Source organism: Acinonyx jubatus, chromosome B1 (assembly GCF_027475565.1).
Source record: "Acinonyx jubatus isolate Ajub_Pintada_27869175 chromosome B1, VMU_Ajub_asm_v1.0, whole genome shotgun sequence".
Classification (NCBI taxonomy): Eukaryota; Metazoa; Chordata; class Mammalia; order Carnivora; family Felidae; genus Acinonyx; species Acinonyx jubatus.
This window is the reverse complement of record NC_069382.1, coordinates 26,249,084-26,273,077: the sequence shown is the minus strand read 5'-3', so window position 1 is coordinate 26,273,077 and position 23,994 is coordinate 26,249,084. Positions and strand designations below refer to the sequence as shown.

Sequence of the window (23,994 nt, the reverse complement as noted above, 5' to 3'; positions counted from 1 at the left end):
TCTCACATAAATTTCATTCATAATCTAGCTGGAGAGCCTTGAAGAGCAGAGAAAAAAAAATACTGTTCCTTCCCAACACCCTCCAAATCTCTGGGTATATTTGTATAAGTAACAAATAAGTTTCCTGAGCCATTTCAGAAAGTTGCAATACATCGTGTCTCTTTGCCTTTTATTACTTCAGCATCTGTTTCCTAAAACACAAGGATATTTTCTTATGTAAGCATTGCAAAGTAATTAAATTCAGGAAATTAAACACTGGTTCAACACTTTTACCTAACAGAGAGTAAGCATTCTAATTTGTTATTGTTCCAATAATATCTTTTATAGCATTTCCCCTTCCAGTCCAGGATCATGCAGTTTGCATTCAGAGGTCATGTCTCCTTAATCTCTTTTAATTTGGAATATTGCTTCAGTCTTTGTCTTTCAAGACATTGACATTTTTGAAAAATACAGGAGAATTAGTTTACAGAATGTGCCTAAATTTCTATTTGTCTAATGTCTTTTCATGAGATTTAGTTCTGCATCCCTGGCTAGACTACAACTAGAGATAGGACGTCCTTCTCAAGTATTACATCTGCCAGCACAGAAAGTTTATCTGACTCACTGATTGTATTAATTTTGCTTTAATTAATTTAAATAAATAATTAAATAAATATTTAAATTAAATAATTTAAGAAGGTAACGTCCAACGTCTCCACTGGATAGCTACTGTTTTCCTAAGTAATAATCAATCCATGGGCAGACATGCTGAGAACCGGTTGCATACCTACTGCTCGTTAAATCTGGGCCTCAAGATTTCGCATCCACTATTGTTTCTTGTCCTAACCAGTCTTCACTATGATGGTTGCAAAAGGTGATTTTCCAACTCCAACAGTCCCTCCACATTTATCAATGGACATTCTAACAGTAAGAAAGAACCTCTTCCCATTCATTCATTCACTCATTTATTATCACCGTATGCATATAACTATTCTTATTTTATCTAATGGGTTATAATCCATTACTCTCACTATTTATTTTGATGGTTAAATTGTCCCAGAGCTGGTCAGTGGGAGCCCCTTCAAGATGTCTCCTGTGTCCTTTTGACATGTCTCCATTATTTTTTCGAGCACTTCTTTACTTTTTTAGCACAGTAAGATGCTCTGGTTCATCTTACACCATCCTGTACTAGCCTTGAAACCAGTCATTTTTTTTTTTTTTTCAAAAGAACTCTTTTAATCACATGTAAGGGAATAGCATATAGCAACCAAGATACAGAAATTAGGTGTGCTCCACTGCTGTGGGCAACACACTGTTTGTAGGCCTTTCCTGCAGCAGACCTAGGAGATCCCCACCCCCGCCCATGATCCTGATTCCTACACCTTCAATAGAATGCCACAAGATTCTCCTTTGTCTTCCACATTTGTGTTTCTCGTGCCATAGTAAGAGTCTTGGCTCCCAACACATTTATTCAATCTCACAATATACAGAAAATCATTTCTGAATAACTATCTCCTATCACTGCAAAAAGCCTAATATAAAGAATTCAAGGTTTGTTTGAAATTGTCCTTTCTTCCCCTTCTAGACTGAAGGTATAAAGTCAAAGTGCTGGGTTCAAAAGTTCCTTGGATCAGTTGTTTTTCTTTATTTCTCTCAGTGTGGTTTTATTGGAAATGCAGATGGTTCATTCATTTGTTTTCAAATCAAATTTTAGGATCCCCTCCCACCCTTGATTTAATTTAATTTTTTGTAAGTTTATTTGTTTATTTTGAGGTGGGGGAGAGGAGGGGGTGGATCCCAAGCACTGACAGTGCGGAGCCTGATGCAGAGCTCAAACCCACGAATTGTGAGATCACGAGACCTGAGCTGAAATCAAGAATCAGACGCTTAGCCAAATGAGCCACCCAGGCACCCCTGATTTTATTTCTGAATATGTAAAACATTAACATGCTTCCAGAAATTAAAATTATATCAAAAAGGTATACTATAGAAAATGCCTTACCTTCTTTCCCACTGGAGTCCCTACACCCTTGTAGATAACCAATTTCAATGTTTTCAAGTTTAGCCTTCTTGTATTTCATTTTGAATAACAACAACAACAACAACAACAATAAGCAGTTAAATAAATCTTTTTAAAAATGTTCCCTTGTGTACTGGTAATCTATTTCTACCTAACAAATTACCTCAAGACTTGGCAGCTTAAAAGAACAAATATTTCCTGTAACTTCTGAGGGCCGGGAATCCGGGAATGGTTAGCTGGATGATTCTGATTTAACGTCTCTAACAGAGCTGCAGCTAAGCTGTAGGATGGAGACTCTGCCACCAAGTACAGTGCTCTCTCGTGGCAGCTGGCAGGCCTCAGTTTCTCGCTAGCTGTTGGCCAGAGGTTTCAGGACCTCCCCGCACAAGCCTCTCTATAGGGTAGCTCACAACATGGCAGCTTGCTTCCTCAAAGCAAGGGATCCAAGAGGATGAGAAAAAAGCCCAGGACAGCAGCCACAGTCTTCCACAATCCATCTCAAAAGTGACACACCATCGGCGCTGCCATTATGCTATTGTTCACACAGAGTAACTCTGACACAGTGTGGGTGGGAGGGGCAACATAAAGGTGTGAAGAAGGCCAGACAGGCAAGGTAACTGGGGACTAGATACCACTTCTCGTTTTACACAAAGGATAGCACACTATAAGTGGCCTTTCATATTTTGTTCCAGTAAATGATACTCCTTAGGGAATTACATCCTCGGTTTATAAAGAATTTCGTTATTTTATAGCCATGAAATGTCTATGAAATATGTACCACAGATCGTTCAACCATTTTCCTATAGGTGGGCATTTAGGAAGGTTGCAATATTTTGCAACTATAAACAATGAATAACCTTTTGCTTATATATTTTTTATTATTGACAATTACACACTCTTAGAAAATCCAGTCTGGACCACCAATGCATTAAACTCCCTTGAGAAGATCAGTAATAAATTTTTCGAAGAGATTAAAAAGTCTTAATTTGATTTTTAAAACAATTTTACCATGCATTTCTTAAGAGCCTAATATAAATAGTAATGCATCATGTTCTGTAATTACCACCTGCATCCAAATATCCCTGTAAAGAACAACGCAAACACAGCCAGTAGTAACATCATTAAACCAAAAGTAAAAGACGTAAAAGAAAAAAGGCAAATGTTTCAGTGAACAGATCTACTAATCTCTACGTGTCCATGAAAGAGTTCAGGAGTGCATGAGTGGTTCAGTCAGTTGAGAGTCTGACTTCGGCTCAGGTCATGATCTCACAGTTCCTGAGTTCAAGCCCCGCATTGGGCTCTGTGCTGACAGCTCAGAGCCTGGAGTCTGCTTCAGATTCTGTGTTTCCCTCTCTCTCCCCCTCTCCCGCTCACAGTCTCTCTCTCTCTCTCTCTCTCTCTCCCTCTCCCTCTCAAAAATAAACATTAAAAAAATTAAAATTAAAAAAGTAAGAGTTCAAAGGGCTCAAAAGCTACCTAAAGAAACAGAGTTACCTGGTATTGATGAGAAAAGTCAGAGGCCAAGAAATATTTTCTTAAAACAGTAGGAAGAGGGATTGTATATTAGAGACAGAATTGTATTAATGCTTAATTTCCCAAGTATAATTGTGTTCTGGCTCTCAGGAGATACATGCTGAAGTGTTAAGCTGTGAAGCTCCACAATGTCTATAAGTAACTCTAAAATAGTTCAGAGAAGAAAAAATATTGAGATTGAAAAAGATATAAAATAAACTGGAAAATGTTAACAATTGGTGAATCTATGGGAAGAGTATATAAAGTATTCATTTTACTATTCTTTTAAATCGGAAATATTTTTAAAATATAAATGTTGGGGAAAGAGTGGATGGGAAGATTGACATTAACAACGACACATGAGTCACGCAATTCAGTAGCTCAACTACTTATCCAACAGATAATGCAATTTTGAGGCAGAATGGCAGTTGCATGTGTATTAAGAAGTTTAAGCTATAAAAATTTCACTGTATTTTAGGATATGAAATGTGTCATTTTTTGCTTATCGAAGGTCTAATGGCAAGCTATCAGCTATGAATATCATTAAGTTCTCTAGAGATATAAATAATAATAACACCTAAAACTGCCGCTAATGATCCACCCAAAGCTTTTTCAAAGACTTTTATGTAAAATCTGATTACTTCTGAACATACAACCCAATGTTCATCTTCCCCCCTTTTATAATAAGACTTATAAATGAGTCAATCATTGAAGAATGCACCATTGACATTTCAGCTGCCATTTTATAATTATACCTGCTTTCTATAGGTAGATTAATGTTAAAATTTCTTAAAAATTGCCACCTTTTTCTTGAAAAAAAAATGAACTAAACATGTTAGATTTATTTGTGCTATTTTGGAAAAGTCTTTTATAACTGAAGAAGTTAGATGAAAACCAAAAAGAGAAAAAGGGGAAAATTAAGTGCTTACAAATATAAAATTAAAAATTTTGTAGATTGGAATAAGAAATTTTGAAGCAGATTTATCTTTTGATTGTGATATCTAATTAAGTCTACAAAAAAAAAAGGCAAGGTTGTTTATTTGAATGAGAAGAACCCCAAATTGGGCTAGTTTTTAGTACATTTCCTTCCATGACAACAGATAACAACCTAATTTTATAAAATAATTACCAATGGCTTCCTTCTCATCAGTATATTTTATGACCTCTGAGCAAACACATGAAAATATGCCCACAAAAATCATATCATGCTGGAGTAGGATTGTTCTCAGTCATGGAAGGCTTTCAATCTTTTGTATACCCTAAAATGCCCTAAATGGCTTTTGACTGTGGCAATGTCACGGCATGGCAGGTGTCAGGAAAAGTCCTGTCACCGGAAGATCCCTTTTAACACTCTTCAGAAGCACAAGAGGATCCCTGCTATGTAAAAATTTTAGGTGTTAACAGTGTTATGGAACACTTTATGAACAGTCAGCTCTATGAACAAGCTGACTGTTAAAATGAAATGTTTGAAATCAACACAATGATAGATATGAAGTTTTTAAACTTAGCAAGAATATCTACCTTAGGGTGCCTGGGTGGCTCAGTCAGTTAAGCGTCTAAATCTTGGTTTCAGCTCAGGCTATGACCTCAAGGTTCATGAGATTGAGACCCACATAGGGCTCTGCACTGACAGTACAGAGCCTGCTTGGGATTCTTGCTCTCATTCTCTCACTCTGCCCCTCCCCTGCTCGCACACACATATGCATACTTTCACTCTCTCTCTCAAAAAATAAACTTAAAAAAAGAATATCTAACTTATGATATAGCCTCTTGAGAATCAATAGAATCAGAAGTTGTTTTCTTTAAAAGTTAAGACCAAATTGGGGCACCTGGAAGGCTCAGTTGGTTACGCATCTGACTTCAGCTCAGGTCATGATCTCACAGCTCATGAGTTCAAGCCCTGTGTCCAGTTCTGTGCTGACAGCTCAGAGCCTGGAACCTGTTTGGATTTCTGTGTCTCCCTCTCTCTATGCCCCTCCCCTGCCAGTGCTCAGTCTCTGTCTCTCAAAAATAAATAAAACATCAAAAAAAATTTTTTTAAGTTAAGATCAAACTGTATGGAGATTTAAGAAACCTCATGAGGATGTATGCACTGTTTCATCAAGGAGAGAAATAAGACAGTAAAAGAAGGCTCTACGTCGGAAACAGTAAAGAATGTGTGCTGAAATTATGAAATATTAAAACAATCTGAGGGTGTATAGAGAGCATGAATTTTTATATAAAAGGTGTTTTTGTTTTTGTTTTTCATTAATGATGAGGACTATTTTTTAAGCCCTCTAACTAAAGAGCAAGTTTGAATGAGCAGGAAATGGCCCTTGCAGATTCTGGGATCAACAGATCAACACAGATTAACAAACAAATAAACATTAGATTCAATAACTTATCAAGGATCCTTTTCTGGATTTTATGGTCAATGGCAGCTTGCCTTACTGATGTTATCATTTCTTGTGCATTTAATAGTTCTGGAATGCTGTTTTGATTTTACCATGTTATAGTGGCATATAATAAAACAGTTCTAGTTTATGAAGTAGCAATCAACTGAATGATCATTCATTTAACAAATATTTAGAGAATGCTGACACTGTAAACAATGAACAAAGAGAAAATCTCACTTCTCAAGAAGCCAGTACTAGAATTCAGGGATTGGGAGCTAAGGAATAAATAAGCAAAATAGTAAATAAATGAAGTCATTTCAGACAGTGATAGATAGGTGATGTAAAGGGGGACCAGCAGCTGGACTGGACATTTGCTTATTTAAGGGGTTAGGACAAACTCATTTGAGGTAGTGATTTTTGAGTTGAGACCTAAATATTGAGAGAAAGTAGTTAAGAGAAGATCTGAGGAACAGAACACTCCAGTAAGGGAATCAGCACACCAAGGAGAGGATAGAAGGCAGAAAAAGAAATCAAGTCAGAAACCAACTTGGAGTCTATGGTTAATAGAAATGCAGTTGGTATGTCTGGACTATAAGGAGCAACAGAGAAACGGTTACACAATGCAGTCAGATAAATAGGTAGGGGACAGATAAAGAGTTTGAATTTTATTATGAGTAGAATTACTTTTAAAGAAATGAATGAAACTGGGGTGCCTGGGTGGCTCAGTCGGTTAAGTGTCCGACTTTGGCTCAGGTCATGATCTCCTGGTTTGTGGATTCGAGCCCCTTTTCAGGCTCTGTGCTGACAGCTCAGAGCCTGGAGCCTGCTTTGGATTCTGTGTCTCCCTCTCTCCCTGCCCCTCCCCCATTCATGCTCTGTCTCTCTCCATCTCTCAAAAATGAATAACCATTAAACAAAAGTTTTTTTAAAAGAATGAAATTAACCAGTTAAAATTTTAAAAAGTTAACTGGCTGCTATACAGACAATGGTCTAAAGGAACATTGACAGGAGGGTGTCAGGGGTGGTCTAAACCAGCACTCATCAAAGGAGCTAGCCAGCAAAAGATCAGGAGCTTGCATCAGAAGGCAAATCATTGCAACGTATTTTCATCAAAGAAGTCTTGCTATTAAAAAGGGTGGGGGGGGCACCTGGGTGGCTCAGTTGGTTGAGTGTCCAACTTTGGCTCTGGTTATGATCTCACCATTCTTGAGTTCTAATCCTGCATTGGGCTCGCTGCTGTCAGCACAGAGCCTGCTTCAGATCCTCTGTCCCCACTGTCTCTCTCTGCCCCTTCCCGGCTCATGCTCTCTCTGTCTCCCAAAAATAAATATTTGAAAATTAAAAAAAAGTTGGCTAAACTAACTAGTTGATTTATATTCTGGTGCCACTCCCTTATCTCATCACAAGCCAGACACAAACAGCTCATCCGAACCAGCCTATAGATCACACTTTTCTTAGCCCTGGTCCAAATTAGAATTTTGATGGCGGTAGGAAAGACTGAGAGAAATAAATCTGGAATCAATTTTGGAAGTGAAACCAACAGAATTCGGTGATGAACTGAATACAAGGTATGAGGACAAAAGAAGAATCAAGTCTGGCCTGAAGTAGATTTTGATGCCATTTCTTAAGAATCTGAAAGAATGGGGTTCAAGCTTGATGGACTTGGCAATGGCATCAGATAGGGAGATAAGGAATTCTGTGCTGGCCATGGTAAGTTTGAGATGTCTACAATGAAGTTGGAAGTGTCAAGTAGGATATGTCAGCACTACAGTCATGAATTGGTGGGATACAGGGTTTGAGAGGCCATATAGATACTATTTATTTAAAGTGAATGGACTAGAGGAGGTCACCTACAAAGTCAGAAAGGAAACGAGAATCCTAAAACTACTTCTGGGCCATTCCAGTATTTAGATGTGGACCAAAGGAGAAAGAATCAGTGAAATGGGGGTGGGAGGGTAGAGCAAGAGGGTACGGTAACCTAGAAGCCATCGGAAGACTGTTTCAAAACAGGTAGTTGTTCGAAATTATGTTGAATGCTGCTAAGAGGCCGCACAGGGAAGTGACCACTAGATATACAAAACAGAATTTACTGATAAACTTGGGAGAAAAAAGAAAATATTTTATCACAATGGTTAGGGGCAAAAATTAGACCAGGTGAGTTTAGTTCAGAATAAGAAGAAAGTAAAGAGCAACCATGGGTAACTTCCTGTGCTCCAGGGGGAGGCACAAAAATGGGGTCCTCGAGAGTGATGTAGGGATCAAGAGGAAAATTTTTGTTTTTATTGTATTTTTTAAAGATGGGAGCTACTAGAATCCATGTGTACACAAATGGTTATAAGCCAACAGGGAGAGCAAAACTGCAGAAGGTCCTGGAGCAGGTGAGACGGGATGAAATCCAGAGCCAAAGTAGAAGATAGAAGCAGGATGCTTCTCTCACCATAACAGAAGGCAGAGTAGGCGAGTACAGATGTAGCCAGGCTGGCGGAAATGGCCACAGCAACAAGTTCCTGTTTGATGGGATCTATTTTTTCAATGAAATATGGAAAATAAATTAGCTGAGAAAAAGAAATAGAGGATAGGTGCTAAAGATTCAAGGAGAGAAAGGGCTGAAACAAGAATAAAAGCCGATGTGAGATTTATGGTTATAATACTAAAGTGAAATCAAACCCTCTCTCTCCAGGTTTGTTTTTTTGTTTGTTTGTTTGGAGTTTTCCAACTCTCTCTTCTTTTCCAGCCCCATTCATTTCTCAAGTGGAGGAATAAAATAGGCAGATAGCCGGGCTTAATAAATACTACAGTATTGCCAAGGGAGTACACTGGCTAGAGAGCTGGTGAATAGTTAACAGTGTTCGTGAGCAGGGGAAGACAATGGTGGGCAATAAAATCTAAGCTGGATAATAAGATGGTAAAGACAAAGGGGGTAATATATTGAAAAAAAAAAGGTAGAGTCTATTGATTAGAGGGCCTGATGAAATTCAAGAATGCACAAAATAATTGAGTTGGAGAGAGAGAAGGACAAAAGCCATAAGTCCCGGTACAAAATGAAGATTTTGGATGTACGACAGTTATTACAAGACAAGATGAAGAGTCTGACCACAGTATGAGCAGCTAAGGTAGGATGGAAAAGTCGGTACACATAAGCAGTCAGGAAACTGAAATGGCAGGGTGTTAAGTGGTCACCCATGTGGAAGATGAAATAACATGATGATGTTAGTGAAATAATACTTCAATTTCTCTAAATAACATGACCTGAAAAAGTAAGTGAAACAACTGTTATTTAGGGATTTCGAGGCCATAAAAGGGCTGGCATATGACTGTTTGCCTTTTTTTGTCACTCATTCCAGTAATACCTGTTAATATAATTGTTTTCTTTTATCCTTGGGAAAAGGCTGAAAACGATTAGAAACACACACACACGACATTTTTGAGGACAAAAATCGACAAGCATAAAATAGCGTACAATCTTCTCTCTCTGTTTTTAGAGGTTAGTTTCCAAGGAACTTTGGGACCCAACCTACTGTAAGGACATAGTATCTTAATTCCCACTAGAACCCTTTGCTTTTCAGCCAAATCTGCTTCAAAGTAGCCTAAAAAGGAACGCACCAAGATATTTTTTTTTTCTAATGTTTTATTTGTGAGAGAGACAGAGTGTGAGCAGGGGAGGGGCAGAGAGAGAGACAGAGAGACACACACACAGAATCTGAAACAGGCTCCAGGCTCTGAGCTGTCAGCACAGAGCCTGACGTGGGGCTCGAACTCACAAACAGTGATTATGACCTGAACTGAAGTCGGACGCTTAACCTACTGAGCCACCCAGGCGCCCCACCAAGATATTCTAAATACAAAAAAAATGATCTAGAATCAATTTATTATCCAATTATGTAGAACAAAATGTAGATATGCCAGAATACAGTAGTGTTACAGGTAAGTTGTGTTTATGTCTTTCTGATGCCCTTGTGATTAATGGCTCATCATATAATTACAACAAACAGAAATCGATTAATTTTAAAGAAAAGATCATCATCTGCCATTCTCACTTCTATTTACAGAAGAAGAAACAGAAACAAAATTACTTACCCAAAGGCCACAAAACTTTAATAAGGGGCAGACAACCGGCATCTCTTGTTCCCAAATATAAAGCGCTTTCTAAGCATATTATTTTGGCTCCCAAATAATCTGAATAATGAGCTAGCCCATTTATCCTAAATAAATTTAAAAGTTAAATACACACACACACACACTCTGTAGTTCTATCAAATCCATTCTTTTCACATATCTTGAACTCATCCCTTTCTCTTCATTCCAGTCTAGTAATCCCTGCCCTCACCATCATCACCTCGAGCCTCAATTATTCTTTTCTCCAAAGCAGTTTCCTTACTTATCTTTCCCTGTATTAACACACCTAATGCGTGTATGTCTAATTCATATTCTTGAACTAGAACACTCTCCAAGCAAATCCCCTGCTTAGAAACTAAAAAGACCTCCATGGAGAACAAATCCAAGACTTTTACTGGGTCTCATCTTTCCTCCAAACTTAGACTTGAGGCCTCCTGATAGGCAACATTTCCTGTTATACCAAATAGAACACACTCTTCCCCCTTTTCTTCATCGATCCAAATTAGAGGTGTGAAGACCTGGGGATGGGGACGGGGCAGGGCAGTGTCAACAAATTTTAGACGAAAAGAATCCTTCCCTACCCTCCTAATCATACTGATGCATAGCTCTGGCTCATCTGGTCTTAATAATATACTGCTAAAGCAAATTCCTAAGCTGTGAAAAGGCTTCATTGGTGCTCCCGACCTTAACTATATATTGTTATTTATGGCTTTCTCCTGTATTTGTTCAAACACTCTCTGAATCAATTTCTACTTCCTTCCAGTACACTCTATATAAACCTACAAGTTTATTTTCTGGTAGGTAGAGTGAAGTTTTTGATCAATCTCTCTTCCATCTACATCTCTGGAAACTCAAAAGACTCATTACATATTCTTAATGTCTCACCCTAACATACTTCCCTCATAAGCATGTAAGGTTCATAAGGACAAAATTTTGATGATTTTGTTCATCACTTATTCCCATCCTACAGAATGACAAATCCCCTCTGCTTCCAATCCTGTTTGTTCTATTACTGTGGTTGTTCAGTCTAGGAAATTTTATACTTTCAGAGGTACAAAGACCACCACTAAGGAGTCATTGTTGTCTATGAGTAAAATGCTGTTTTGTTTTGTTACGTTTCCACGTCTCCTTGATGATATCCAAGATGTATTATGTTTTTAACTATAAATTTACCATTTTATATTTAAGAATACTGACCTCCAATTTTCCCAGGTATCAAGGATCAGTTAAAATCACAGATAATTTCTAAACATCTCAGAGTCAACACATTTTTATGACTCTCATCAAAAGTATTAGCAAAGAACAAACTTGGTGATTCAGACTTCCCTTCCCCTCCCTTTACTAAAGAACCAGTAGATAACCTAAAGTTCTCAAACTAGAGCTTGTACCAAAATCACCTGACGGGCTTATGGTCAAACACAGACTGCTGGGCCCCACCCCCCCAAATTTCTCATTCAGTAATTCTAGGATGAAGCCTGAAGATATGCACTTCTAACAAGTTCCAAGTGATGTCAATGTAGTTGATCTAAGGATAACTAACTAATCTAACCTAAAGAATAAAATAAAGAACAATGCAAATGATCGGACAAGCCCCAGAAGAGCTGAGCTGGTAATATTTAAAGTCAAAGCAATAAACATGCTCATTATTAATAAAATACAATTTAGTGTTTTCCTTGTATCAAGTGTTTTCAAATAAATTTATTCCATACACAACCCCAGAGGTAGGTATCATCACCTCCACTCTCTCAATGAGAAAATGTAGGAAACTGAGGCTTAGAAAGGCAAAGTAACTTCCCCAAGTTTACAACTAGTAAGTGGCAGAATTAGGAACTAATGCAGATATTCTCGATTCCAAAATTCGTGTAACTGGGCTGTAGAGCTGCTGCTGCAGTCTTACATTGTAGCCACAAACCTGCTGCTAGTGACACCTCTTCCTCTGTCCGGCATAAAAACGGTTGAAAAGAACACGGTGCCTCTATGGTCATCAACAAGCCTCCCGCTCCAAGGCTCCCCTAACCTGCTCCCTAAGTAAATGGGTACACACATCTATTTAGCCTCTGCCTAGCAGCCAGCACAAGTCCCTCACTGACATGACATCTGCTCAAACAGCATGTTGGAGGGTATTGAACGCAGGCAGGTGGAAGGACAGTTCTGCTTGGAAAATACCAGGCATAACAGCAGGTATCTGTCCAAAGAAGGTTTTTGTTCTAGGTCAACTTATATCTTTTGCATCATACCCTGCTCCGGTTTCCCCAGCCTTATGAATGAGTAATATAAGACAGGGACACTGACACCCTGTGTAGCAAAGCTGGGGCACAGTAGGAAAAGACGGTACTCTGTAGAAATTCCGACAGGAAATTCACTAACACTAAGCTGGTTACTTTAATTATGGAACCTTGTTGATCCCAAATAATTACCAAATATTCCCTTTATTCCACCACTCAGTGACACCTTGTTTTGTTTAATAATAAAAACTTCACGCCACAGGTCTAGTGACTTTTTAAAGTTTCAAAATGTAATTCCTCTGGATGAGACAAACTAGGAAAACACTGGCTGCTGGCCTCCTCCCACCTTAGGGCTGTGCCAGAGTCAATGAAATTAGTGAACAGCACAGAAAGAAGATCCCAAAAGAGGAGGCTATAAGCTTTTCTACCAGTTACCAACTGAAAAGTAGCAGGCTACTGATAACTTTTTCTTACAGTCACAATTATTTCAATTATAAAACTAAAATCATAACTGTGCTTTTTATTCAGTTAAAAAAGCAAAAGCATTCATTAAGCAATGGTATTCTTTGCAATATTATGTGAACAGTACTGAGAGTCCACTACTACCCCTCATAACACAAAGCTATTTAAATCTAGGTTTTTGATCTGTGGGTAGATTTAGAAAAATAGATATCCAACAAAAATCCCTATTGTTTATGCAGCTTCACTGTCTGCATACATCCTCAGAGTAAGGACTCTGAGTAATGACTCATTCCATATAGTAATGACTAATTAAAAAAACTTTCGACACTTCTCCTTCTATGAAAATGGAGATGTGTGCTTTTCTTTATTCTTGCTAAGTACACCTAAAAAACCTGGACCTTATATGTAAGATAAACAGATGAAGACTCCCAAAGGTGGACAGAAAAGGCAGCCTGGTTAGGGATCTCAATTCCCAAGGAACGGCATGTTGGTGAGTTTTCAAGTTCTTTTTGCTCCATACACACAGACTTAAAAGCTGAAGAAGCTGGCAATCTAGAAATGCCAATGGGTGCAGACAAGAGAAAGCCTGCTCCCTCTAGACAAAGGAGCAGTAAAGGGACAGCCTAGCAAGACAGAAAACCTTTAGACAATCACCAGCCTATTCCAGCCAAATATGACGAAAAAACAGAAACAAAAACAAAGCTCAAAACAAAAACAAAACAAAAGAGAAGAATTATAGTTCCACCTACACTCATGAAGCAATGACCTAGTGATGAGCCTAGATTTACAACCTCACTGGGAGCCAGGACTTTCATATCTGCTAGGTGATAATTAGCCCCTCCTCACCACAATGTTAGTGGAGACCACGAGTGCCACACACTTGCACTACAATCCAATGGTAATGAGGCTGCCCTCTCCCACCTCTTGCCCTGTGCTATCCGTGGAAGTTCTGTGAAGAAAATCAGCAAGGATACAGAAAAACTCAACACCATCAACTAACAGGACCTAACAAACGTTTATAGAATACTCCATCCAATAAAAGCCGAAACACATTCTTACCCTGTGCCCATGGAACATACCAAAATAGGCCACATCCTGGGATATAAAACAAAAACTTTAAAAAGAAAAAAAAAAAAAAAAAAGAAAGAAAGAAAGAAAAAATAAGGAGTATTGCCCAACCACAATGGAATCAAACTCTAGTTTCTAAGTATCAGCGAGGTAACAGGAAAGTCTCCAAATATTTAGCATCTAAACAACATACTTCTAAATAATCAATGGGTTACCAGTTATCAAAAATGAAACAGGAAAGAACATTACAGATCCTGCAAACACCAAAAGCCCAATGAGAGAAGACTATAAACGATTCTACACACAAAAATTTGACAACTTAGGTGACATTGAGCAATTCCTTGAAAGACATAAACTACTGAAATTTACACAAGGAGAAATATATAACCTGGTTAGCTCTGTATCTATTAAAGAAACTGAATCAATAATAATCTTCCAAACAAGAAAGCCCTAGGCCCAAGTGGTTTCACTGGTGAATTCGACCAAAAGAAATAATCTCTTCCAGAAAATAAAAGGACTCAACATTTCCTAAAGAATACTTCCTAACTCATTCTATGAAGCCAGCATTACCCCAATACCAAAACAGATAAACATATTATAAACAGGAAAACTACAGAAAAACATCTAAGATGGAAATGTTCTGCATCTGACTATATCAATGTCAATATCCTGATTATGATACCATACTACAGTTTTTGTAAGAGGTTACCCCTAGGGGAAAATAACACACTAGGTACAGGGGGCCTCTGTATTACTTCTTAATGATTGCATGAAAATGTACAATTATGTCAAAATAAAAGTGTCATAAAAACTTCAAAAAAAAAAATAGAGCTATTAACCCTTATAATACCAAAGCATTAATGCATTCTAATGTCACGTGCTATTTTAAGAAAGTAAATGTTAATAGCAATTACTTTATTGTAAGAAATTTTAAAAGAACCACTTAAAATAGCTGTAATTTGGGGCACCTGGATGGCTCAGTCGGTTGAGCATCTGACTCTTGGTTTTGGCTCAGGTCATGATCTCATGGTTCGTGAGTTTGAGCCCCACATCGTGCTCAGCACTGCTGGTGTGGAGCCTGCTTGGGATTCTCTCTCTCCCTCTCTCTCTGCCCCTCCCTTGCTCTCTCTCTCTCAAAAATAAAAAGTAAATAAATAAATAAACTTAAAAAAACTAAAAGTAGCCATAAATTGGTTGTAGTTGAAGCTGTAATCCAAAATGCAATGAAGATGCTGTGTGAAAGTTACAGTTACACACCAGTTACAGTTACAGTTCACTGGGGAAAATGACAGGTGCTCTCAAGGTATACACTAACAAGTTATTATGCTTCACAAAGATGTCATTTTTGGTGCATTGAAAGATCATGCTGGTTTTAATGATGTAGGCTTGCTAGGTTTAATTACATCCAAAGGTAGATGGGAAGAGTTTGAAATACTGGAAGGCTGGGTTATCTAAACAGAAACGTAGTTTCTATTCCCTCTTACTCCTAAACATACATAACTGCCTGTAACTCATGAAAGGCTTACATTACATACATTATTTGAGGTGTCTCTTATTTATGAACAGCTCAAACATTTTGAAATTACATTGTCTCTTATACTTTCAAAATATTGTGTTTTTTTAATGTGTCCACTGAATGTTATTCAAACCTACTGGCTAGATAGCAAAGACTTAAAAATAGCATTTATAAAGTTAGATTAATAACTTAAATTACCCAATTAATTCATTTTAAAACAATATGATGATGAGTCTTGCAGGTAATATCAATCAGGTGAATTTTCTTTTTTGAAAGCACTAACCTTTAAGAAAGCAGAGAAACATGTTAATACCTTGGATTTAAGCCCTGAATTCATGAGTTAGTCCAATTTTTCAAATATGTTTATACCACATCCTTCTAAATGAACAAGTAGGTAAAAAAATCTGATTCTGCATAAGAGCACTGATTCTTCAGAAGTCAAACTGTTTGAGTTCAAATCCCAGTAATTTCCCTTTATATCTGTGTGAACTCATAAATGTGACCTGACCATTCTGATATCTGTAAAGATGGGTACAATTGTATCTGTTTCCCAGTGTTCAATGCCCTTAGAATAGTGCTTGGCTGACAGAAGCACTCAGGAGTTGTCTATTATCATCATCATCATCATCATCATCATCATCATTATAACTAGATTCAGTAAGGTTTTGACTTGTTTATTTAAGATGCAATATTTTAAAATTTAAATCAATATGACCTATGTCAGCTAAGGGCTTTTTAGAAAGGTACTAGCTCTATAATCCTCTCCTAAATTATTTTCATACATTTAAAGTTTCAAAAAAAGGTGTTTCAATCACTTTTAGTAACAAAATCTTACACTTTCCTACTCATGTCCAAAATTATAGACAGATCAAAGCATTAATAAAATTTTCTTAAGAATTATGTGGTTAAGGGATTAACATTTTCAACATATCTTTAAAAGGAGTGTTCACACTGATTTATTTCAGCAATAACCCATTTTAACTTTCTTACTCTTACACTAAAGGGAATTTTTTTTAAAGACCAGGAATTCATCTTAACATAACAATAATTTTCCCTAATAAAAATGAGGCAGATAAACATACAGCTATTCTTTAAAAGTAAGCTATTTCCTCTTATGGTTTCTTTTCGGGGGGGGGGGGGCGGCATATACTATTAGGCTTCTTATTAACTGATAAAAATAATTCCTAAAGTTCAAAGTAAGGGTCTAGGAAATCAGTCCTCAATCATGTAGGTTATTAAAAAGGTATTACACCTGATACGCAATATGCCACCTCGTAGTATTAGTGTGCAAAACAGCACAGTAATGGAGCCATGCCAAAACACAACAACAACAACAACAAAAGACCAAAACAACAGAAAACCACAAAAAAACAGTAAAAATTAGGCCCTGGTTTCACATCTAGAAGTTTGATGTGACAGCTGCAGGCACTTTGATCTTTCCAGAACTGGCATGTTCTCGATCAAAGGAGCTACCCGGGAAATCTGTTGATGAAAGGGTCAGTACACACGTCACCCGTCACACCAATTTAAAAATTATTTTAAATGTACTCTTAAAAGAGTATGTACATGACTATAAGCAATCCAAAACCATTTTTTGGGAAGTACAAAATTTAATAAGACTATTACAATATGGCACGAGATATCAAGTAATTAATGGTTAACGAGTATTTGTAGGACCTGGAAGATATGCTGCCCTCAGTCACCAGTAATCAGACGCTTGAAGTATTTGTTTATTTAATCATTTCATGTATTTATGTTAAGTCCTGCACACAACAAAGTGAGCAAGACACACAACAGTCCAAATCCTTGTAGAGCTTTCGTTGTATTGGGGCAAATAAACAAGAAAAAAAAATGCCATTTCAGATATCAATAAATCCTTGAAGAAAATAAAGAAAGCTAACGGGACTGAGGACAAAAAGACATCTCTGAGGAGTAAGCACTTAAGTGGAGATTTGACTTGAACCACGTGAAGTTCTGGGGCAGTGTTCCAGGTTCAGTAACTAGCATGTGTTAGTCCAGACACAGACAAGGCCTTCGTCTGTCTGTTGGAGAACAGCAAGTATCCAGCTGTGGTTGAAGCAAAGAGATCAAGGCAGAACACAGTGGAAGACAGATGAGAGATAAGCAAGGCAGGGGCCCATCGTGGTATGCTATGGCCAAAGAGTTTGGGCTTTAGTTAAGGGTAATAAGAATATATTAAGGGATTTTCTAATCATAGGGCTGATCTATGCTTTAGAAAGACCACTCCAGCTACAGTGAAAACTGAGTGAAAAATTAGTGGAGGCAGTGACTCGTTACAAGGTCACTGCCGTCACAAACAAAATAAAGATGGTCAAGGCGTGTACTAAGGCTGAAGCGGTGAAGCTGGTAGGACATGGCTGGGTTGGAGATTTGAAAGTACTGTAGACCTGAGTTACTGACAGTGTGGATGCAAAGTATGAGAAAAAGAAAGGAATCTTAAATTTTGGCTTGAGCAAACCTATCTGGGTAGGGTCCAGTTCCCTAAAGTCCTCACCAATCATCCTGAAGAAGATTTTCGTTTCTTCTAAAAAGCAGTAGGGAGCAATGGAGTAGAAAAAAAAAGAAGTAGGACTCCAGATATATTTTGTTGAGGAACATGCCACACTCAGCAAGCACACGCCAGACCCCTCAACGTTGCCTCTAGCCTGGGCCAAGGCTGAGTCCTTCTGGTAAGACTGGGAGCCAGCCCATCAATCACCAATTGGGATTTCCTCAGAAGTGAAATGAATCCAAGTTAAAGCTTATGCTTGAGACACCTTGGTGCAAACGCACCCTTCTTCTCTACTTCCTTACCCCTGCTAGAAAACCGCTGGGACCAATTAACTGGGCATCCTTGTGGCCATCTAAACTCATCTTTGGTTCTGCCAATGATAAACAATCCTTTGCTTGGGTATCCTTTCCCAAACTCTCAGCTTCAATCTGCTGTTACAGCTTCTCCTGACTCAACTTCCCACTGTGCCCTACAAAACCTCCTTTACAGGATTAGCAAACACCCCTACATCCTTGCCCTCTGTAAGGAACATTTCCTGTGTCAACCAACTTTAATTTAAATGTGGCTCTCCCCATATAACACCACATGCAGTGCAGACCCTTAAGAGGGAAGCTCCTCGTTCTCCAAATCCCCACATACTTCAGTCAGGAATGGAGAGAGAGAATATGTTTGTGGATGCTAAGATTAAACATGATAAAGAAGCACATTTCCAATGGAATTGATAAAATGACTCTACATTTACAAGTAAGAATAAAGAATGAAAACAACCTACCTAAACGGGGGATTTAGCTCAAAAATTAAATATATCCATAGAAGGATATTATAAAGTCATTATAAATTCATGTTGCAGAAGAAAACTTAATGCATTCTGGGAGTATCCATGTAATCCCATTTTTAAAAAAAGTACTATTAAGCAGCATGCAATGTATAAGATTGATTTGATTAAAGAGAAAGAAGAGTGTGGGATATGTGTGCTCAGAAAAAGGTTACAAATAAAATAGACCAAAATGGTCTCTCTAGGTAGTAGAATTAAGAATGATTTTTTCTTTCTTGTACTTTTTCTACTTTCCTTAATTTCCACAAGGAATGTATTTCTTTTAACTGGGGGGGGGGGGGGGGGGGAGGGGGGGGAAGAAAAGGCCAAAGTAAAGGCACACCCACACTCCTCTTGAATAAAATTTACATAGGCCGTTTTAGGCTTTTTATATGCTTATTTCCTGAAAATAAAAACAAACAACCACCTCCAAGATCTTAGGTTAACTGCCCAGAACTTCAGAGTGGCTAACAAAAACCAACACCACCACCACCAACAAAAAAAACCCTCAAGATTTCTTCTTTGGGTATCATTCACTTAGCGCTATAGGAGTTTGATGAGTCTCTCCAATTAATTATTCTAAAGGTATGCTGTTGTTTTCTATGGCTTCATAAAAATCCATGCATTCTTTATGCAGACGAGGATATTAGTCATTTCTTCAATGTAGAATATTTAAAATATTCTATAAAAAGAGATATTCACTTTGCTAACTTCCTTTAAGGAATATACATAGACATCTGTATACAGTTTTGCCTAATGCATAAGTAGTAACATAAAAGATGTTAGAAAACCGTCTTCAGCAACTAAATTCCCAAAGAGGAAAAATACCAAGAACAGGAAGTTTACTCTTAAGCTAAGTACCAGTACTAAAGCCCCACCTGGCATAAAAACAAAGAATGACACATCACCCAAAATAATCCCTAATAACTCTAAATTAAGGCATTCCTTTCAAAAGATTCTTTTTATCAGTGCTTTCTTGTTTTAACTTAGCTTTGGAAATACTATTGCCTCTATAATTCCATTCAAAAGGACTGCTTGGAAGGAAACCTGTATGGGTAGAAAAACATTTTGGAATCCATTTCCCTAAAGTGTTAATTCACTAAGATTATATAACATGAACGTGTAAATATCACTAGCTTATATTTTCCACAAAATTAACTACCACCACTAGAATGTTTACCTTTTAAACCTAAAAAGTGGTACATCATTTCCAGAAGGGTAACTATTCATGAAAAGAACAATTAATGAATTCAGTATTAGGACCAAGGAGAATTAGTATCTCCCTATCTAAGCAAAGTACAGCCCAAGAGGGTTTTCAAATCAAGCTTAACAGATACGGCATCTGTCTTCCAGGAATCTAGTCTCCATGAGTTATTATGCCAAAGCTCTTCTGCAAAAGAACAGCAGCCAATATCATCCCCCCAGAAATTCATTTCAAGTTAGGACATAGCTTCGTGCTGTTAATAATTTGTGTTTCAACTTTGTCTTTGGAAAAACTTGGAAGTGGATTTAAAAACACGGTTGCATTAAATGAATCTCACAGATGGACAAGAAAGGCGTTGAGGGTTGAAGAGAAGGAAAGGTCAGAAGGAGGACACTCAGCCACAGCCACAGAGACAGTCTTGGTCCGCGTTTGGAACACACCTCGATTCCCACAGACGCTGTTTCTCCTCCGGTCACAGCCCACTCCAAGGCTGCTACTACTACGGCCCTAGTGCTTTGTGAAAAGAGGGGATGGAAGGAGACCTGAGGCTGTATCTTTTCATTGCATTAGTTAAAATTATATAATTATACTTAAAGTTCCTCTTATCTACACTAGTTTAAAATAGCTTTATTTCTCTAGTATATGTTATCTTGATTCGGCAACCAAATGACTTCACCAATTCGAATCACTTAATTAATGGTGAAAAGTCTTATCACTCGGATTGAGCAGAGATTTATCTCAATTTTAGCAATAGTGAGAAGTTGTGTATGTGGAGTAATTGAGCAAAATTCCACACATTTTCAAAGCTTCTACGTATAAACATTTTCCATGCACCTCAGGCTCTGTTAAAAATGCGCAGCATGTACTCTAAACTTAAAAGTGAACATAAGATTTATTTTCTTCAAACACGGGCAAATTTAAAAGGAAGGTAAAAGTCATTTACTTTCACACAACCTAAAACAATACTGTTAGCACTGCAGTGACAAAGAGGCTCCAAATTACAAAGGTCAGTTAAGTAAAAGAAGGCAAAGGCAGCAGAACTCAGATGCTAAGAATAAAAACAAAAATAGATCCAATGCAGTATTCTGAGAATGAAGATCAATGAGAACAGTTGCTCCGTATCCTCTCACTTATAGCATTATTTTCTATATTGTTATGAGACAGCCTTTCTATGCCAGCATCTCCTCTTTGCTGGCTCTTGACATTTGCCTTAATAAAACCAATATGTAAGCCCCAAATGTTCATAATCTGAAAGAAAAAGGCAATACATTGCCTCATCTACAAAGTACTTAGCTATCATGGGCAAAGTGAGAAGACAGGATAAAAATATAAACAGAACGGCAAGGAAGGAGCAGCATCATATTTTATTTAACTATTGATCTGAGTAATAAGGCAGCAGGTTGTCTTTCCAATCAAAACTACTTTTATAAGTAATACAAATGCCCTTGCTTGCTCAGTGGTGAAGGTCTTCAAAAGAAATCAACGGAGAAGAGGAGGTTCAGGGAAATTATGCTCAAATCCATAAAAAAGGACTAACACATGAGTGAATACTTTATGCTATCATTTAATGCTGTAATTCTCAGAAATTCCAAGCAGAATAAACAATCCTACTGCTTATGCTTATGACAGCATAGAAATTAATGAGACAGTTAATATAGCAAATCAATAATAAAGTAGAGATAATGGCACGCATATTTGTTGAGCTTAACCAGCAGGAAAATAAAATTCAGCGCAGAAAGGTTTTATGTAAAGTCAAGCTAGGGGTCCCGCAGATAAAACAACGTGGTAGCTCTGTTTCCTTACCTGTGAGGACAGCTTTCGCTGAAGAGTCGGCCAGGTCCAGGGCTGATTTCCCATCAGTGTTCCGAATGTTTGGATCGGCTCCGTGCTGCAGCAGCACTGTGCAGGGAAAGCAGAAACAGTATCTTACCTCAGGGATACAGAGATTATTTACTGGTAAGTGTCGCCTCGGCATGGTGTAGGCATAAACATACATTGCACGGTTTTTTCTCTTTCAAGAAAAAAAAAGAAGAAAGAAAGACACAGAAAGGTGGGAAAAAAGCACTGCAGCAGAGGATCCTCTCTAGAGTAAAGCAAAGTTGGCAACTTGTGGTACGGTATTATCACATGACTTAGCATCATAAACATGAAACTAGAAAAATCTTGCGAGAAGCCAGTTTTGGTTTGCCTCCTTCAGGCAGCGGAATGGGAGGCTGTGTGCTCACTGCCTCACACTGGGAAATACGCTAACCGGGAACCTCCCTATCTTTACTACCACTGTGGCTGCTTGTTGCTGCTGCTTTACTGCTGAATTTCCTAACGTTTCCTCTCCTCAGAAGAGTTGTAATACCGTGCAAGCCTTTTAGTGGCTCGCTGCTTGCACAGGAAACTCACCAGAACATGCTGGCTTGCTTTCAGGAAGTTTAACGGACATAGGAATGCATGCAACCCTGCTCCCCTGCAGTCAGGCTGCAAAAAAGAACTGCCCTCTGCAATAATTCTTTCCATAAAAAATGTTTAGAAGCAGAGTATCACTATGATACATGCCGAGGAATGAATGCTGCACATGCTGTATTAGGTAGAAAGTGGCTACGGAGAATTCTTAGACATGGAGGCTCCCAAAGGAGAGAAGTACTGTTTGAGTCAAATCCAGATGTAATAATTTATTAATCCAAAACACTTCCCCGCCATACCTGGTATGTGAGCACATGGGCGTGGAGGGATGGCGGGTGTTGCTGTAATACCACCCAACGGACGGTTAGGCTACTAAATACAATAACAACTAGTCCAACAAGCAGGGTTCAATTACAAGTTCTTCTAACAGTTCAAATAGTTAAGATTTTGTGTCCTGCTGAGAACAGTAGCTGTTACCATTTACCACTATACTATAACATAAATTTAAAACAAAGCAGAAATGTCATATTTAAATATGTGGTTAAAGAGATGTTATATAATGTCTAAAAACGTCGGAGCCACTGCTGTTGGTGAGTCCCGAATTTTCATTCATTGGCACTTCCAAGCTAAAGTCCATACATTCCTTGGGAATATATGGAAGGCAATCCTCCTGTATTACTAAGTAATAGGTCCTGCTGTTTATAAAGCTCTTCCCCCTCCTTTAATCCATAAGCCATCTAGTCAATGGCTTCGCTATAAAGTACAAAGGAATAGCCTTATTTGGAATTAGGACGCAGCTGCCGGAACAGTGTTCATCAGCACCTCTTGCATTAAATCTTGGCCACTCTCAGATGTGGGATAGTAAAAACTAGCCAGGGCTGAAAAGATGGGAGCGAGATTTTGCCAGGACTTTCCATATTATTTCATCTCTGAATGAAAGCAAGCATAATTATTTTCCAGATGTTTACACACTGACTCAAGAGTAAACAGAATAAAAGAGCAAGTACCACAATCTCAAACCGTGGTTACTCTTTCATCACGATGAATAAGCTTTCATGGCAACAGTTTTGTTTTTGTTTTTGTTTTTTTTAATTCCAAGAAGAAATCCCAACATGAAGGTTTGGTTTATAAAGGGTCTTTATCATGAAGCAGACTCATGTATCAAATGTAAAGCTGACAGCTATGGCTCTATCTTTATTTAGTAGCTGAGTGATCACATGCAAAGGGCAGGAAAACAAAGAGGTAACAGCCCCATGAAAAGCAGAGTTTTTTTACTGCATACTTTGAGAACTTCAGACCTGCTTTAAATAAGTAAAGCAGTATGTTCATTTAACAAGGCTTGACAATTATATGATGGGAGCTTTTATTTTGCAGTTTATGAGGTAGAGGAAAAACCTGAAAGCCTTATTGTTTCTCCAAAAGTCACCTAAAATCTCGATCTTTTTTGTTGTAACTAGTACTTTACCTATTATATTTCTGCTATTTTACAATAGAAATCTGCCATTAAGTTTGGCTGCAGTTTTGCTTTATTTTAGGTGACTTTTAAAGAAGCAATCTTGTTACTAAAAATATGTTTTCTAAAGATTCTGAGTCCTATATATTTCTTTCATTAGACCTGAACGCACAGAAACAGTGCAAACTAAAGTAGCAACAGGGAAGAAGTTGAATTTTCTGAAGCAGATGGTGACAACAAAATCTACATTAGAAAATATTCAATCATTTTTAATTAACTGGAGAGCAGTTAACTAAAAACCAAAACTCAGTAGAATTAAGAGTTTTGGGGGGCGTCTGGGTGGC

At 37.9% G+C, this 23,994-nt stretch overlaps 1 protein-coding gene across 1 annotated transcript in view; it reads right to left on the bottom strand.

Annotated features, from left to right (window-relative positions):
• The window catches only part of TNKS (tankyrase), a 215,073-nt gene that overhangs the window by 131,302 nt on the left and 59,777 nt on the right, over nucleotides 1-23,994 (bottom strand). The window contains exon 3 of the mRNA XM_015082858.3: nucleotides 21,607-21,702. Within this exon, the coding sequence (XP_014938344.2) occupies nucleotides 21,607-21,702 (96 nt within the window). The remainder of the gene's footprint in view (nucleotides 1-21,606; nucleotides 21,703-23,994) is intronic.